This window comes from Mesoplodon mirus (genome assembly GCF_964341445.2).
Source record: "Mesoplodon mirus genome assembly, chromosome: 6".
Taxonomy (NCBI): domain Eukaryota; kingdom Metazoa; phylum Chordata; class Mammalia; order Artiodactyla; family Ziphiidae; genus Mesoplodon; species Mesoplodon mirus.
In genome coordinates this window covers 19366938-19382442 of record NC_138982.1, presented here as the reverse complement: position 1 = coordinate 19382442, position 15505 = coordinate 19366938, and the positions used below count along the sequence as shown (strand labels likewise).

General features: G+C 41.6%; 1 protein-coding gene across 2 annotated transcripts in view; it reads right to left on the bottom strand.

The window, feature by feature from the left end:
- ARHGEF26 (Rho guanine nucleotide exchange factor 26) overlaps positions 1–15505 on the bottom strand; it is a 146440-nt gene that overhangs the window by 34800 nt on the left and 96135 nt on the right. For both annotated transcript variants that reach the window (XM_082625676.1, XM_082625675.1), the window contains 2 exons: positions 13977–14066; positions 6084–6238 (listed from right to left, as the gene is read on the bottom strand). In XM_082625676.1, coding sequence (XP_082481802.1) covers positions 6084–6238; positions 13977–14066 — 245 coding nt within the window. The remainder of the gene's footprint in view (positions 1–6083; positions 6239–13976; positions 14067–15505) is intronic.

Here is a 15505-nt window from a genome sequence, read left to right as displayed (position 1 = left end):
TGATGCCTGGACCTGCAGGAGCCACCTGCAACCATGAAGCTACGTGCACAGGGGCAAAAAGTGAACAGAGCACAGTGCAGCTGAAGAATGGGAAGGGGCTGGGTTATTGGTGACCACTGGACACGGACTGTCCACCCTCGGTCTTCATGTTTGGTGAGAGAGGTAAATGTCTTAATCACTTGAGCCACTGCTATTTGGGAATTCTGTTACTTGTCGCCAAAAGCCTTCCTAAATGATCCAACAGTGAATCTCCCAAAGGGGAATGGAGTATGTAGGGTTTTCCAAACTCACTTGACTTCTTATGTACGTGTGTGTGTGATAATTCAACATTTTTATCTCTTAAACCCTTTTGTATGGGTAGCTCAAAACATTAGTTGACACAATAGTACCAAATAAAAGCAAGCCAAAAAAAAAATAACTGCCTCTATAGAGCACAGTTTTGCAAATACAATCTTAAGTGTTTTTCAGATTGAGGTTACCTGTCATTTATGGATATGTTTATAGATAAAACTCCAGAAGATGTGAGAAGCCACATGATAAAGTTCCAGACTTGCTTTTACCAACATTAATTGAAAATGAATCTATAATGGAGCAGAATACAAAAATCACACGTCTTTTAAAAATAAAAGAGAATTCAAAGAAATTTTCACTTGGGTGTGGAATGGGGGGAGCCTGCCCACTGAGTAATGCAGGCATTCAAATTGTTTATATTTAACCATCTAGATGGATTGGTTCACGTTTGACAAATATTTATTAAATGGTCATTACAGGCCAGGCGCAGTCTCTGCAGTGAGGATGCAAAGGTCAACACGACAGACATGAACACATAGTAACACAAATATTATGACAGAGAAAGTGCAGGGTTCTGTGGGAACACAGAGCAGCGGAAATCAACCCACTCTAGAGGAATGGATAAGAGCTCCCAGTGGATGTGTGGCAATTAATCTAAGACCTAAAGAATGAAAAGGACTTTGCCTAGAAAAGGTTTGGGGTGGAACAGGGTTATGAGGTAGAGAGGGTATTCCAGGCAGAGAAAGAAGCACGTGCCAGGTCCCGGGAGCTAGAATGCCTCAGTGAGTGCAAGGTGGGACCATGGAAGGGCTGTTTGCACAGGACAAACTGAGTCTTTTAAAAAGCATACTCCGGCTATGGAATGTAAATGGATGGAGGGATGGTGGCATGAATCCAGCTAGGTGTGTCTTCTGGGCGAGTTCAAGGTGCTGGTACAAGGGCGTGGCAATGTGTGAGGAAAGAAGCTGTTTCATCGTGAGTCGAAGACTGAGGATTCAACAGACGGGGAGCACGGTGAAGAAAAGGACGAAGCGGGCTTTCAGATTTACTGTGGAGCAACTGGGTGGAAGGAGGTGCCCTTTACTAAGCAGGGAACAGACCCTGGAGAAGGAACAGGTTGGAAGGAGATTGGGACATGAAGGTAACCTGAGAAAACTCCAAATACAGCTGTTCACATCACATGACCATGATGACATTCAGAAATCTATGAAAAATGGCATCAATGTTAAAAAAACAATGTGTGTTCTAGAGCTAGCTAAGGCATTACAGCACATTTCTTCACTGTTTACGTGAGGCGGTGGCGATGTGCCGAGGAGTGTAGGAGGTTGAACTGTGTCCTCCAGAAAATACGTTGAAGCCTTAACCCCTGATGCCATCCCATGGGACCTTATTTGGAAATACAGTCTTTGCGGATGGAATCTGTTAAGATGAGACCATTCTGAATTAGAGTGGGCCCTAAATCCAATAACTGGTGTCTTTATAAGGAGAGGGCAATTTTAAGACACACAGAGACACAGGAGGCAAGGCCAGGTGAAGACAGAGGCAGAGACTGGAGTTACGCTGCCACAAGCACCACCTTCGGAGGTGCATGGCCCTGCCAGTGTCTTGATTTCGGAATCCTGCCTGCAGAACTATGAGAGAATAAATGCCTATTGTTTTAAGCCACCTAGTTTATGGTACTTTGCTACAGCAGCTGTAGAAACTATTACAGGGAGGAAGACTGTTTTTAGCTTCAGAAGAAATTGAAAAGGAAGGCCTAAGCCAGATACAAGGCACTGAATGAGACAAGAACACAGTTAACTACCTTGCAAAATAAGCGTTTGGAGAGTTTGAACCTGTTTAGGTCTTGAATTCAGTTTTCACGTTTCAAAACCGGGGACAACGGTACTTAATCCAGAAGGTTGTACATCGGGGTGTAGTCTGTGCACTGTAATGGATAACTAATTATAAGTTATCGCTGGGCAAAACCTGGATTTTATAACAAGTTATTATTCATTAATCTATGAGTACAACATGGCAATCTATTCCTTTTTTATGACAATGTTATTGCTACTGCTGTGTCAGGTCTGATAGATTTGCACACCTTCCACCCTCTGAAGGCAAAGCTGGTTGACAGCTTGCCATCATTTTAGTATAGTGGTTCTCAACTGGGGGACATATGACAATGCCTGGAGACGTTTTTGGTTGTCGCAACTGGGAGGGAGGCACCACTAGCAAACAGTAGGTAGAGGTCAGGGATGCTGCTAAAACATCCTACACAGCACAGGGCACCCCTACAACAACAAACTGTAGGGCTTCAATAGTGCTGAGTTGAGAACTCTGCTCTGGAAGTACCCACACAACCTGCAGTCAAAGCTTCAAGTACCAAGAATTCACTTTCTCATCCAAAGTAGTCAAACCAATCACGCATCCTTCTGAAATCTGACAGAACAGACTATCAATACGGTGACTCACAAGCAGTCCAGAGCTAATGGAAACTTTAAACTTCTTTCTGATAGTCTAAAAAAGAGTGAAGGGTTTCCCTGGTGGTTCAGTGGTTGAGAGTCCGCCTGCCGATGCAGGGGACACGGGTTCGTGCCCCGGTCCGGGAAGATCCCACATGCCGCGGAGCGGCTGGGCCCGTGAGCCATGGCCGCTGGGCCTGCACGTCCGGAGCCTGTGCTCCACAACGGGGGAGGCCACAACAGTGAGAGGCCCACGCAACGCAAAAAAAAGTAAAAAGTATGAATAATAATAAAATAAAGTAAAATAAGAAAGAGTGAAAACCCCTGTCCTAGAAGACAAGGGCATGGTCACTAGCCGCCCTGCGAGCAGTAGCAGTGACAGACACACACTGCAGAGCTGAGGTGGCCACTCCTCCCATTCGCCAGCATAAGCCATCTGCCAGACCGGAGCAAGAGTAACTGTCCTCGCAAGCGGTCCCTCCCAGTAGCCAGGGAGCCTCCCTGAAGCTGAAAACCACTGGAGTCCCAGCAGCTAAGCTCCTTGACTGAATCCTAGAATTATACTTAGGCAGTGGGCGGTTGGATCAGTCCTACAGAGCTGGCATAGGTAGTTATCTTTCATCTGTACCCCGTAGCCAAGCCTAAGCGATTGCCTTGTTCAAAGCTGATGTATCGCCTTCATGGCTGTCTCTGGCATGCAAAGCATCTGTAGCTGCCTCCTTGAAGCTATAAGAGAAATACGGCTGTGCATACTGTACATTTTTAACCCAGTCTGTTTATCAAGACTCTGTGGTCTGCTTGTCACCCTCACCAAATATTCAGGTCATAAACAACTTGAACCTCCAATGCTATTCTCGGAGTCAAGAGCAGCTTAGAAATATGATGAGCTAATTGGTAAAGGCAAGAAAACCCCAGTTTTGGTAAAGGCAGTTAGGTACTCAGGGGTGCCCTCTCCACTGAAGCTGTATTTCTTTCTTTTATTAACACAGAAGTGCAAGTATATCTAAGGAAACAAATATGGGATAGCTCACAGTGCAACATTAAATATAATGGCAAAATCTCCTGTGGAGGGCAAAGTACACTGCTAAGTAGAAGAGCATATATCTTAATTCTAACTTGGAAAAGTCTGTATTTACTGGGTTCTAGGCAAGTTCAAGAATAAAAGTTGTGGGACTTCCCTGGTGGTCCAGTGGCTAAGACGCCGCGCTCCCAGTGCAGGGGGCCTGGGTTTGATCCCTGGTCAGGGAACTAGATCCCACATGCCACAACTAAGAGTTCCATGCCATAACTAAAGATCCCACATACCATAACTAAAGATCCCGTATGCCACAATGAAGATCCCGTGTGCGGTAACTAACACCCAGTGCGACCAAATAAACAAATAAATAAATAAATATTTTTTAAAAAAACTCTGTTCCTTAAAAAAAAAAAGAATAAAAGTTGTGACATACTGGTTTAAATACCCTTAATGTTTTCATCACCATAAGCAAAACTACATTTACATTTAAAATTGGCTTGGTACTGTCAATGTATATTTTATCATTAAAAATCAAAAATTTAGTGAAAGCTTTTGGTCCATTGAGACAGAACAAATATTTCAACAGCTGGAAGATGTTAAAAGTCAAGAGTTCTGGCATTTGAAGAGTCATATATAATTACCCTCCTTAAAAACAAAACATCACAAAGAAAGCCAAAGAAACATGCTATCTCATAGGAAACTAACAAAACACAAAAATACAAAAATTATAATTCCTCTCCAATCTGTATTTATAAAATTTACTTAGTTACTAGAACTATTTAAACTGTCCCAGGTAAGAGAAATAATCTCTTCCTGAAGTTATGGGAACACTACTTTCCTAAGTATGAAAAATAATCATCAGCGTCTTTATGTATTCATCATTGTCACATTATGGCTCTTCAGGGCAGACCATACAAAGTTTTCATGTCACCTCAACAGCCGAGCAGCTGAAATAATTCATAATACAGTCTGATTAAAAGGAGCAGAAAGAAAAGCTCAACCTCTGTTTCAATTTAGTTTGAACTTTCAAGCTAAAACGTCAGCAACTCAGAAGTAAAATTCGAATAAACATTTCATGATAAATTTGGGCATTAATTTTATATATTCCCAGAAGCCTGTTTCCATGATTCTCTTTACTTTGTCTAAACTGTACCCCGTGAACTAACTACTACTATTCCTATCATATGCCAGCAATTCAGCCTACCTTCATCGCCTTCATATGTGGAAATAACAAACCACAGATTTATATTTTCATTCTAAGTTCATATTCTAGGAAAGATGGACTATTTATGGAGAAACAGCAGGAAAATATTTTATAATCCAACACACACTGAGTACATTTAATAAAGAATGCTCCCTAGAGAAAGGCAGAGCTAAGGGCTAAGGGGAGTATGTGTATGTGTATGTGTGTGTGTTTTGAGTGTGAACAGTTAGAACAAATGCTGTAAAGAAAAGGCTTGTACAGTATTCCTTCTGGAGCAGGACCTGACTCCACAACCAGAAGTCTAAAGTAAGAGGGATAAACACTCTGCCAACCAAGGGACTGACTTTCTTCCCTGAAGCAGGGAGTACTGGAGTATTGCTAACATCCTCCCAGTCACGGGGAAACTTTTTTCTAAGAAAAAAAAAATCTAATCTTTCTAAAGATTTTCTAACAATCATGAAGAGCAGTGGATTTTAAATTAAGTCACAAGAAGTGCTAGAGTCACACCCCAGCTTCTTCTCCACCGGAGCAACTTTGGTCTGTTTTATACAAAGGTCCTATGGCAGAAGAACTGTGAAAGATGCTGATCAAAAATATTAAGAGAAGGGCTTCCCTGGTGGCGCAGTGGTTGAGAGTCCACCTGCCGATGCAGGGGACACGGGTTCATGCCCCGGTCCGGGAAGATCCCACATGCCGCGGAGCGGCTGGGCCCGTGAGCCATGGCCGCTGAGCCTGCACGTCCGGAGCCTGTGCTCCGCAAGGGGAGAGGCCACAACAGTGAGAGGCCCACATACCACAAAAAAAAAAAAAAAAAAAAATTAAAAGGGTTGCCTCCCCAGGGATGTCAAGAGAATCCAATAACATAAACCTGTCAAATGCTTAGAACAGAGGTTTGCACTCTATAAAAGCCTAGCAGCAGTTGGCTAGGATAATGATGCTGGTAACAATTCAAGTCTTCGCTGTAGAGGTAATTTTTAAAAAATGAAGCACAGAGTCTATGAGTCCATGTGTAGAAACTATACACCTAACATCTCAAGCTTTTAAAGGATGATCACCTCCAACAGGTGTTTGAATTACAGAGCTTCAAAACTGGATGTACAGCGAGCAGCGCCACAAGAAGGCTTACCTCTTCTTCTTGGTGATAATGAGCACGTCGTTAAAGAGGAAGAAGTAGACTTGCTGTTTGGACGTCCTTTTTGAGAAAAGCACAGTGTCTTCCACATAGGCTGTCAACTCACCTCTTTTGACCAACCAGCGGGAAGAGGAGACTAGAGGAAAAGGCTACAAAAAGAGAAACACTCAATACCCAAAGCCAAAGTAAAGTCCTATTAGGATTATTGAAAGTATAAAACTTACATTCAAACAAATGATACATCACTATTTTAAATAACAGTGTATATAACAGGTACATAATAGTGAAATACAGTTAGAGAAGGATAGCACATTCTCCAAGAGAAAATCAGAAAGAACAATTTATTTTCCAATATAAAAAACTATTAGGGCTTCCCTGGTGGCGCAGTGGTTGAGAGTCTGCCTGCCGATGCAGGGGACATGGGTTCGTGCCCCGGTCCGGGAGGATCCCACATGCCGTGGAGCAGCTGGGCCCGTGAGCCATGGCCGCTGAGCCTGCGCGTCCGGAGCCTGTGCTCCGCTACAGGAGAGGCCACAGCAGTGAGAGGCCCGCATACCACAAAAAACAAAACAAAACAAAAAAATAAAAAAACTATTAATATTAACTTGCCTATATAAAAACTAAAACTCAATCAGAAAATGTTATTGGGTCAACCAAAAATTATTACCCTTCCATTAACTCTTAACTGAAAAAGAAGATTGATAAGGAGTCACTTAAAACTGAAAAGCCTCAAAAGGAAAAGGAGTCACTTAAAACTGAAAGTCTCGAAAGGAAACCTATTGGTATCAACTGAAGTTATTTTAAATATCACAAACCAGAATCCAAACATACAAAAAAAACATTGATAGCTGTGGTTAAAAAGAGACAAATTAAAAAGTCTGCATTCAATTCATGAACTAAAGACTTTATTCAAAAGGAAAGAAAAAAACCCTGCAAACGTATGTTTTGTCTATTGATTATCTACTTAGCTGTATTCTGGAGAAAACCTTTGCTTAAGTTTATGGTAGTTTCCCTCATGGAAGTTCATCCCTGAAAGCATCATGCCATTTTCTGGTTGTGAAAATGAACTTCTTCCAGAATAATCCATCTTAATCTCACAGAAAAGGCTATATTCAAGGAACGGCATACTGTCTTTTCTTTATTCAGTTTACAGTTTCCAACTGGAAAACTCTCAAAACCTCAGAATGATCCTTACCCTTGAGAGCTCTTTTTGTTAAGTTACCAGAAATGCTTACTGCCAAAAATCTGATTGAAAAAATGACATCCATAAAAATAAGCAAAAGTTCTTGGACACACAAAAGATAACTCTAGTAAGTGTGGTGCAACCAAATGTCATCCATTTCAGGGAATAATGATTAAAAATAGCCAAAGGAAATTGAGGATATTAGGGAGGAAATAAGAACGCTAAGAAAGGATTTCATATTTTTTTAATTTATAAAGGACATTTATAAGAAGGTTGCTCATCAGTTATATACTATTTTCCTGAAGATTTAACATGGAAGATGAAACAGTGTGGCTGATCTCAAAATTTCAAAACTGGCTATTTAAAGGAGATCATGTAGTTTTCAGCCTCCAAATCTCAAATCAGACTATGGCTGAGACTTAAAAGGTGACAGAGAGGTTGCTTAGATAACTCAGGAGGACCCCAGCAGCACACACAAGAGGTCACCACAAATAATCAGAGTCAGGTTAGGTCCTGCCACAGGGCTGCAGCTACTGGGAATGCACTGCTAACTTGTTATTGCGTGTATAGGATAAACCAATGACAGTATTATGTAATGCCACCCTATGACTGTTCTTAGGTTAGAGGACAGGGAAAAAAGTTTTTTTAACTCTTGGTGTTTTTTTTCTTTTTTTAAAGTTTTTTTTAAAAATTTTTGGCTGTGTTGAGTCTTCGTTGCTGTGCACGGGCTTTCTCTAGTTGCTGTGAGTGGGAGCTACTCTTCATTGCGGTGCGTGGACCTCTCACTGCGGTGGCCTCTCTTGTTGCAGAGCAGGGGCTCTAGGCGCACAGGCTTCAGTTAACTCTTGTTCTTAAAACAGATTGAGGGGCTTCCCTAGTGGCGCAGTGGTTGAGAATCTGCCTGATAATGCAGGGGACACGGGTTCGAGCCCTGGTCTGGGAGGATCCCACATGCCGCGGAGCAACTGGGCCCGTGAGCCACAACTACTGAGCCTGTGGGTCTGGAGCCTGTGCTCTGCAACAAGAGAGGTTGCGATAGTGAGAGGCCCACGCACCGCGATGAAGAGTGGCCCCCACTTGCCACAACTAGAGAAAGCCCTCGCACAGAAACGAAGACCCAACACAGCAAAAATAAATAAGTAAATTAATAAACTCCTACCCCCAACATCTAAAAAAAATTAAAAAAAAAAAACAAAAACAGATTGAGTTTTATGAACACATACTCCACTGGGCAAAAATAAATTTCCAACGTATATCTAAAATTGACAGTGGCTTGCAATACGTCTATGCTTCTTTAAAAAACAAAAATCTGATGCTATAAATGTTTTTTGTTTCAGTTTATTGTTGAAAGATTAAACTCATTCGGATGGCTTTCTTTTAAGAAGAAGCTATAAAAATGACCAAAATATTTAGAAGAATCACAGTAGCCCAAATTGCTCCTAAGTGAATTCCTACAGTTTAGAAGCTTCATCTAAGACTAGAATCCAGGTGTGAATCAAAAATAAGAAAAGAGGGCTTCCCTGGTGGCGCAGTGGTTGAGAGTCTGCCTGCCGATGCAGGGGCCACGGGTTCGTGTCCCGGTCTGGGAAGATCCCACATGCCGTGGAGCAGCTGGGCCCGTGAGCCATGGCCGCTGAGCCTGCGCGTCCGGAGCCTATGCTCCGCGACGGGAGAGGCCGCAACGGTGAGAGGCCCGCGTACCGCAAAAAAAAAAAAAAAAATAAGAAGAAGAAATTCATGAACAAAAACACATCCTTAAAATTATTGATATAATTCCCATGGAGAAAAGATTTTTATTCTTTTTGGTGTTCCTTAGCATCCTAGAAAACCAGCCTCAGCATAAAATTTAACTCATTTTATGGGCCAGTGAGACAAGGAAGAACAAGTTTTTTCTAAATTGAGACAAAAATGCATCATTTAGCCATTTTAAAGTATACATATAATTCAGCTGCTTTTAGTGCATTCACAGTGTTGCGCAATGATCATCACTATCTAATTCCAGAACACTTCCATTACCCTAAAAAGAAAGTCCATATGCACTGAGCAGTCACTCTCCACTCTGCCCTCCCATTAATTAAGTTAATCCTTACAATAACTCCATGAGGGAAAGTACCATTATCAGTCCTACTTTACGGTTCAGAAAACTAAGAAATGAAAGTCAAGTAATGCCCAAAGTCCTACAGCTAGTAAGTAGTGGAGCTACAACTGGAACTCAGGCAGGCTGGCTCCAGAGTCCACGCTCTTAATTAATAGCGGCTTCCTGTGCCAATCCAGTGGACTCTCCTCACCCCTCCCATTACCACGTGCAGCACATGATACTCGTCCAGAAACTTACCAATTTAAAAATGAAAAACACATGTAAGTAAACATACATACATACATTCATACATACATAAATATCTAATACACACACATACACACAGACATATATATAAGCTTTTATCCCCTTCAAATGAGAAAAAGACTAGCATTATTTTGCTGCCATGGTTAAGGATGTGGACGCTGCAGTCAGTCGCAGATCTGAATCCAGGCTTCAGTACTTCTTGGTGTATGACTCTGAGCAAATAATTTACTATTTCTAGCTTCGAATTCCTCAACGATAAAATGGAATAATAATTAGATACTTCATGGGGTTCCTGTGAGAATTCAATGAGACTATGTGAAAATGGCACATAGTAAATACTCCGTAAATATTCTCATGGCAGTAATAGCTACGGTAGGACCATAAACCAAATAGAACCAACACAGAACTCGCTACCTTTCCCTCAGGGTCGTTCCTCCTCTTGGATTCCCTACCTAGGTGGATGGTGTGACTCTCCATCCAGTCGACCAGACTAGACACCTGTGGTACCACAGCTACAGCCCTCTTCCAGGCATCCCACTTATCTCTCCGCCTCTGCTTCCAGTCTCCAAACTGGTTTTCTGCCTCCGGTTTTATTACGTTCCCAACTTACCCTCCACATAGCTGCTGTAACACATTTTTAAAATAATAAACTGAATCTGGTGTATGTGTGTAGAGTGGGAAGGGGGGGTTGTTAAAAAAAAAAAGTCCTATGAAAACCTATTAAGTGAACAACCTTCTTCCCACCCCGTTCCTCATCTACTCAGTTCCCAACCACTGATTACAGCCCCTACAAGTTAGTAACTGTTATTGTTCTTCTATAACTTTCCAGAGATTTCTTACACATAAGCAAATTTTATACTCTTTTTTCCTCCTGTTCTGCACCTTACTTTTTTCACTTAATAATATAAGACAGAAAGCTTACCATATCAATTCCTAAAATTCTTCATTTTTTTTAAGTTGAGTGGTCTTACATAATTTAGGTATACTATAATTTATTTAATCAGTCCCCTATTGATAGATGTTTAGGTTGTTTCTAATCTTTTGCAATTAAAACAATGCCATATCAGTAACTTTGTGTGTATGTCTGTAAATGTGTCTGTGTGTGTGTGTGTGTGTAATTTTATACATTCATGAGTATATCAATAGGATAAATTCTTAGAAGTAAAATTGCTGGGTCATAGTAACTTGCACTTGTAATTTTGATAGTTATTGACATATTGCCCACCATTGGGGTTATAACAATCTTTCCCACGAGCAACAGATAAACATGGCTTTCCCAACAGCTCACTGATAAAATGTTTTATCAAACTTTTGAATTATTTATAAATCCAAGTGGTAGAATACATTATTTTAATTTCAATTAGCAATTTTCTTCTGAATGAAGTAAAGCATCTTTTCAGATGTTTAAGAGTCATTTGTATTTCCTCTTCTGACAACAGTTTTCTAGTTTGCAATTTTCTAATGGATTTTTTCCTTATCTTCTTCTTATCACTTTGAGGTTATATGTTGGGAATATTAACCCTTTATCTATATGTGAGTTCTAAATTGTTTTCCCAGTTTCCTACGTCCCTTTTCACTTTTTAAATGCCCTTTGATTGTCATTCTATGGAGAAATTTTTTAAATTTTCACATCGATCAACTTTCCTTTTAATGACTTCTGGATTTGGAATAAGTTTAAAAGGCTTTTACTATGGTGCTAAAGTCATCTTTACTAACTGCGCATCTGACTGTGTCACTTCCACGCTTTGAACTTTGCAGTGACTCCCAGATGATCCCGCTCTGCTCTTTCCTTTGGCACACAAGGCCCTTCCCATGAGTTCTAGTGCTGCCCTGTTCCACTCCACCCCGCTGAATGTGTGCAATTCCTGGGCTACAGCAGCTGAAACCAAGTCCTGTGCATTTGCTCCTGCTCTTCACTCTTGGAAGACCCTTCTCTCTCTCCTTTCGAGATCAGCTCAAGCGTACCTCCAGTATGAAGCCTTGCCTGGCTGCTACAAGCTCCCCACCCCTTTGTCCCTCATTCTTAGGGCAGGCCACGCCCTCTCCATTGCTGGTGTTCTCAAAACTCTTCTATCTCCCATAACAGCTGTAGACTTGGCTCACTCCTTTGTATTTCTGTAGTCTTCTACTAGATGGTAAGCTCCCTGAGGGCGGGGATCATCATGCTTTTGTTTTCCCACTTCAGTCCACAAAGGTGCTCATGACATTTGTTGAAAGAATGCATGTGCTTGGACAAACCACTTAACTTCTTTGAACATCTGTCTTCTCATCTTTGAAATGAACTGAATAAAAATGTCCATTGTTATACACAAAGTGTTACAGAAATGAGGTCGTAAGGTTGTATTAGTATTTCTAAGTGGTTGGAATTAAGTCCTTCATTATAAATCTAAACAGAATATTTTCCTGTAAGTTTGCAATTTTAATCATTGAACCAAGAGAAAACAAAAAACCAAAAACTCATGCACTCAGCTGATGTTAATCACTTATTTTTAAGAACCCTTGGGATAAGCATTTTTTCAGTTACAAATTAATTGTGGTTCTGGAGAAACAGAGCTTAAAGGTATCTTAAACCAACTGATTATCAGTGAAGAAAGAAAAAGAAAAATGGTTAGGGAAGGGACTTATCAACTTTTAAAATGGAAATGGTTAGAGATTTATCATATTTAAAAAGGAGGGGATTTAAAAAATCCTTTGATGTATAGATATATTTTCTAAAATACTTAGAAACAAATGAAAGTGAAGGACAGGATTCTTTTTGAAGGATGGGAAATAATGGGTTTTGAAATTGCCGTAAAGTTCTATATGAGGGTATAATAACTAAAGTGCGTGTGTGCGTGCATGCGCACGCTGTTTTTAGCAAGTACCCATCATTTTCTAAGAAGAATCATGGATCACCTTTCTGCATTTAAATCTTCATAGTCAGGGTGTCACAGCAGAAGAGTTTACACTGATCTGCAAGTCAGGACGTCTGGACCCTAGTCCTGATTTTGCCACCACGAGCCGAATGACCCTGTTAACAATTAATTATTCTCTGGGTTGTATTTTCCTCATTTATAAAATAAAAGGGTGTAGCTGTACGACATCAGTGGCCCTCACACTATATGACACAGCAGAGCGTTATCTGCGTAATGCCGTGGTCGCTCTAATCCCACTGAACAAATTAGGAACACTTTCACTATGAAAAAATATGACCGCTTTAAGTTGCTTAATTAAATTCAAGTGCCATAAAACGAAACAGAATCACAACCATGAGCACTCACATCCATTAAGAACTGAACTGTGGTGCTTCCCTGGTGGCACAGTGGTTGAGAGTCCGCCTGCTGATGCAGGGGACGTGGGTTCGTACCCCGGTCCAGGAAGATCCCACATGCCACTGAGCGGCTGGGCCCATGAGCCATGGCCGCTGAGCCTGCGCGTCCGCAGCGGGAGAGGCCACAACAGTGAGAGGCCTGCGTACCGCAAAATAATAAATAAATAAATAAATAAATAAATAAATAAATAAATAAATAAGAACTGAACAGTGAGCCAACAAAGGAGTTGACCATGGCCTAGCCTCACCATTAATTGTTATTTCCTTCTTTGTTCATCCTGTCATCTGCCCCTGAGCAGTATGAGACAAGCAGTAACAGGCAGCATATATGCAAAAAAGAATTATGGAAGAAAAACAAATTTGAAAAGAACAATTCACTAATAATCCTTTTTTGCAAACTGAGAAAGGAGTGTCCTTATTTGATTTAGGAGAACACCCTGGTCCAGCTCGTGGGATACCACTGTTTGCAGGATACTTTAAGAATACTAAAGAAATCTCCTTTCTATTCTAAAATTCTTTTTTTTTTTTTTTTTTTTTTTTTTTTTGAGGTACGCGGGCCTCTCACTGTTGTGGCCTCTCCCGTTGCGGAGCACAGGCTCCGGACGCGCAGGTTCAGCAGCCATGGCTCACGGGCCCAGCCACTCCGCAGCATGTGGGATCTTCCCAGACCGGGGCACAAACCAGTGTCCCCTGCATCGGCAGGCGGGCTCTCAACCACTGCGCCACCAGGGAAGCCCCTAAAATTCTATTATTTTTAACCACCCTTTTCTCAAGTTTGGTGTCTTCCTAGGGAAAAAAGAAAGTGTCAGTTAGATAATACCTAACTCTGTGGCCTAGAGAAAGGTCACTTTATCTGGTATTAGCAAGAGCTGAATTGTCCAAAGCAAAGCATCTGCTATTTCCCCTGCCAGCCTCTCTGTAATCAATTTATGGCCCTGCTGTGAAAAACAAATTCCTCTCCACTTTGTTGCCTTCAACTATCTCTTTATTCACATAAGATTTAAGCAAGAGCAGTAACAAATCTATCTACGAAGAAGTATGAGAGAATACCTTAATTTTAAATTCCAGCTGGGAGTTAATTGTGTACATCATTTCAGTCCTTTCCATCTTCCGAGCTCCTTCATTGCAGAGTCGAACCAACTGGAAACAGAGAATAATAAGGAGGGTTAAGAGGTGAACGAGAGAAACCTCACTTTCAAATGCAGATCTCACAGGAAATAATTAGCACAGTGGAAGCTCCAGAGACTCATTCCAGACAGTTAAAGAACTCACAGTTTCACACAGTCAAGACTTTGTACCCAGTGGGAAGTGGTGTCATCAGGATGTGAAGACAGAGGAAAAAAACGTCCTGAGAATTTTCAGGGACACACATCCTCTGTGCATTATCACATTCCTCACATGGTCCAGTCGGCTCCATTCTGCTCCTTTCCTCTGCCCCTCCCGCCTCGCCTTCACCCACGGGAACATCACCAACCTCCAAGCAAGCTGCACCTCTCTCCCCACTTCATATCAGAGCAGCTGAGGGCAGACCACTGACTTCAAACGCAAATTCTTAGCAGAATGTTACATGCAAAGCATGTGACCAGTAACCTGGATGCTGGAAGAGGAAAGCCTTCCATTGGAACCTAATGGTCAATGATTCTTCAAGGATGGTCAAGCTAAGGGAAATTCAGTTTAATTAGAACTATTGATTTATCTACAAACAGAATGAACTCACAGTCCTTTGATGAGTAGCTGTGATATCATGATTTATAATAAACAAAATATATATTTTGTCTTTGTCCATGGTTTCTGGCACACAGCTCCTAAAACCCTTGTAATTTCCTATGTAAGAGCCACAGGGGCATCTCTGGCTATAATTTAGTTTTGTTACCAGTTCCTGAAATAGCTCCAGGGCATAAAAGTGAAATGGGTGTCTTCTGTTATTCATAACAAGCCCTCCCCTTTCAACCACATCTGAGTTTATGGTAATGAGGTGACTTCTGGTAAGCCCCTAAGGATGGGGCTGGTTGCCAGGGGAACCAACCAAGTGATTAAAGAGAAGGCTGGAACTTTCAGCCCTGCAGACTTACAGGGAGGGGAAAGGGGCTGGAGATAACAGGATCACTACTGGACAATGACTGAATAATTCACGCCGACATAATGAAGCCTCCATAAAAATTCCTGAACTTCGGAGTTGGAGAGCTTCCGGGTTGGTGAACAAGAACACTTCTGCATGCTGGGAGGGTGGCATCCTTCTGGGCCTCACCTTATCTCTTCATCTGGCTGTTCATTCTTATCCCTTAATAGCCTTTGTAATAAACCACTAATCTAGTAAGTAAACTGTTTTTCTGAGTTCTGTGAGCCCCTCTAGCAAACTAATCAAACCTGAGGAGGGGGTCATGGGAACTTGATTTATAGCCAGTGGGTCAGAAGCACAGGTAACAACCTGGACTTGTGATTAGTGACTGAAATGAAGTTGGGGGTGTAGTCTTGCGGGCTTGAGCCCTTATCCTGTGGGATCTGATGCTGTATCTCCAGGTGGAGTGAGAACTGAACTGAATACAGTAAGACACCCAGCTGGTACAGCAGAACTGCTT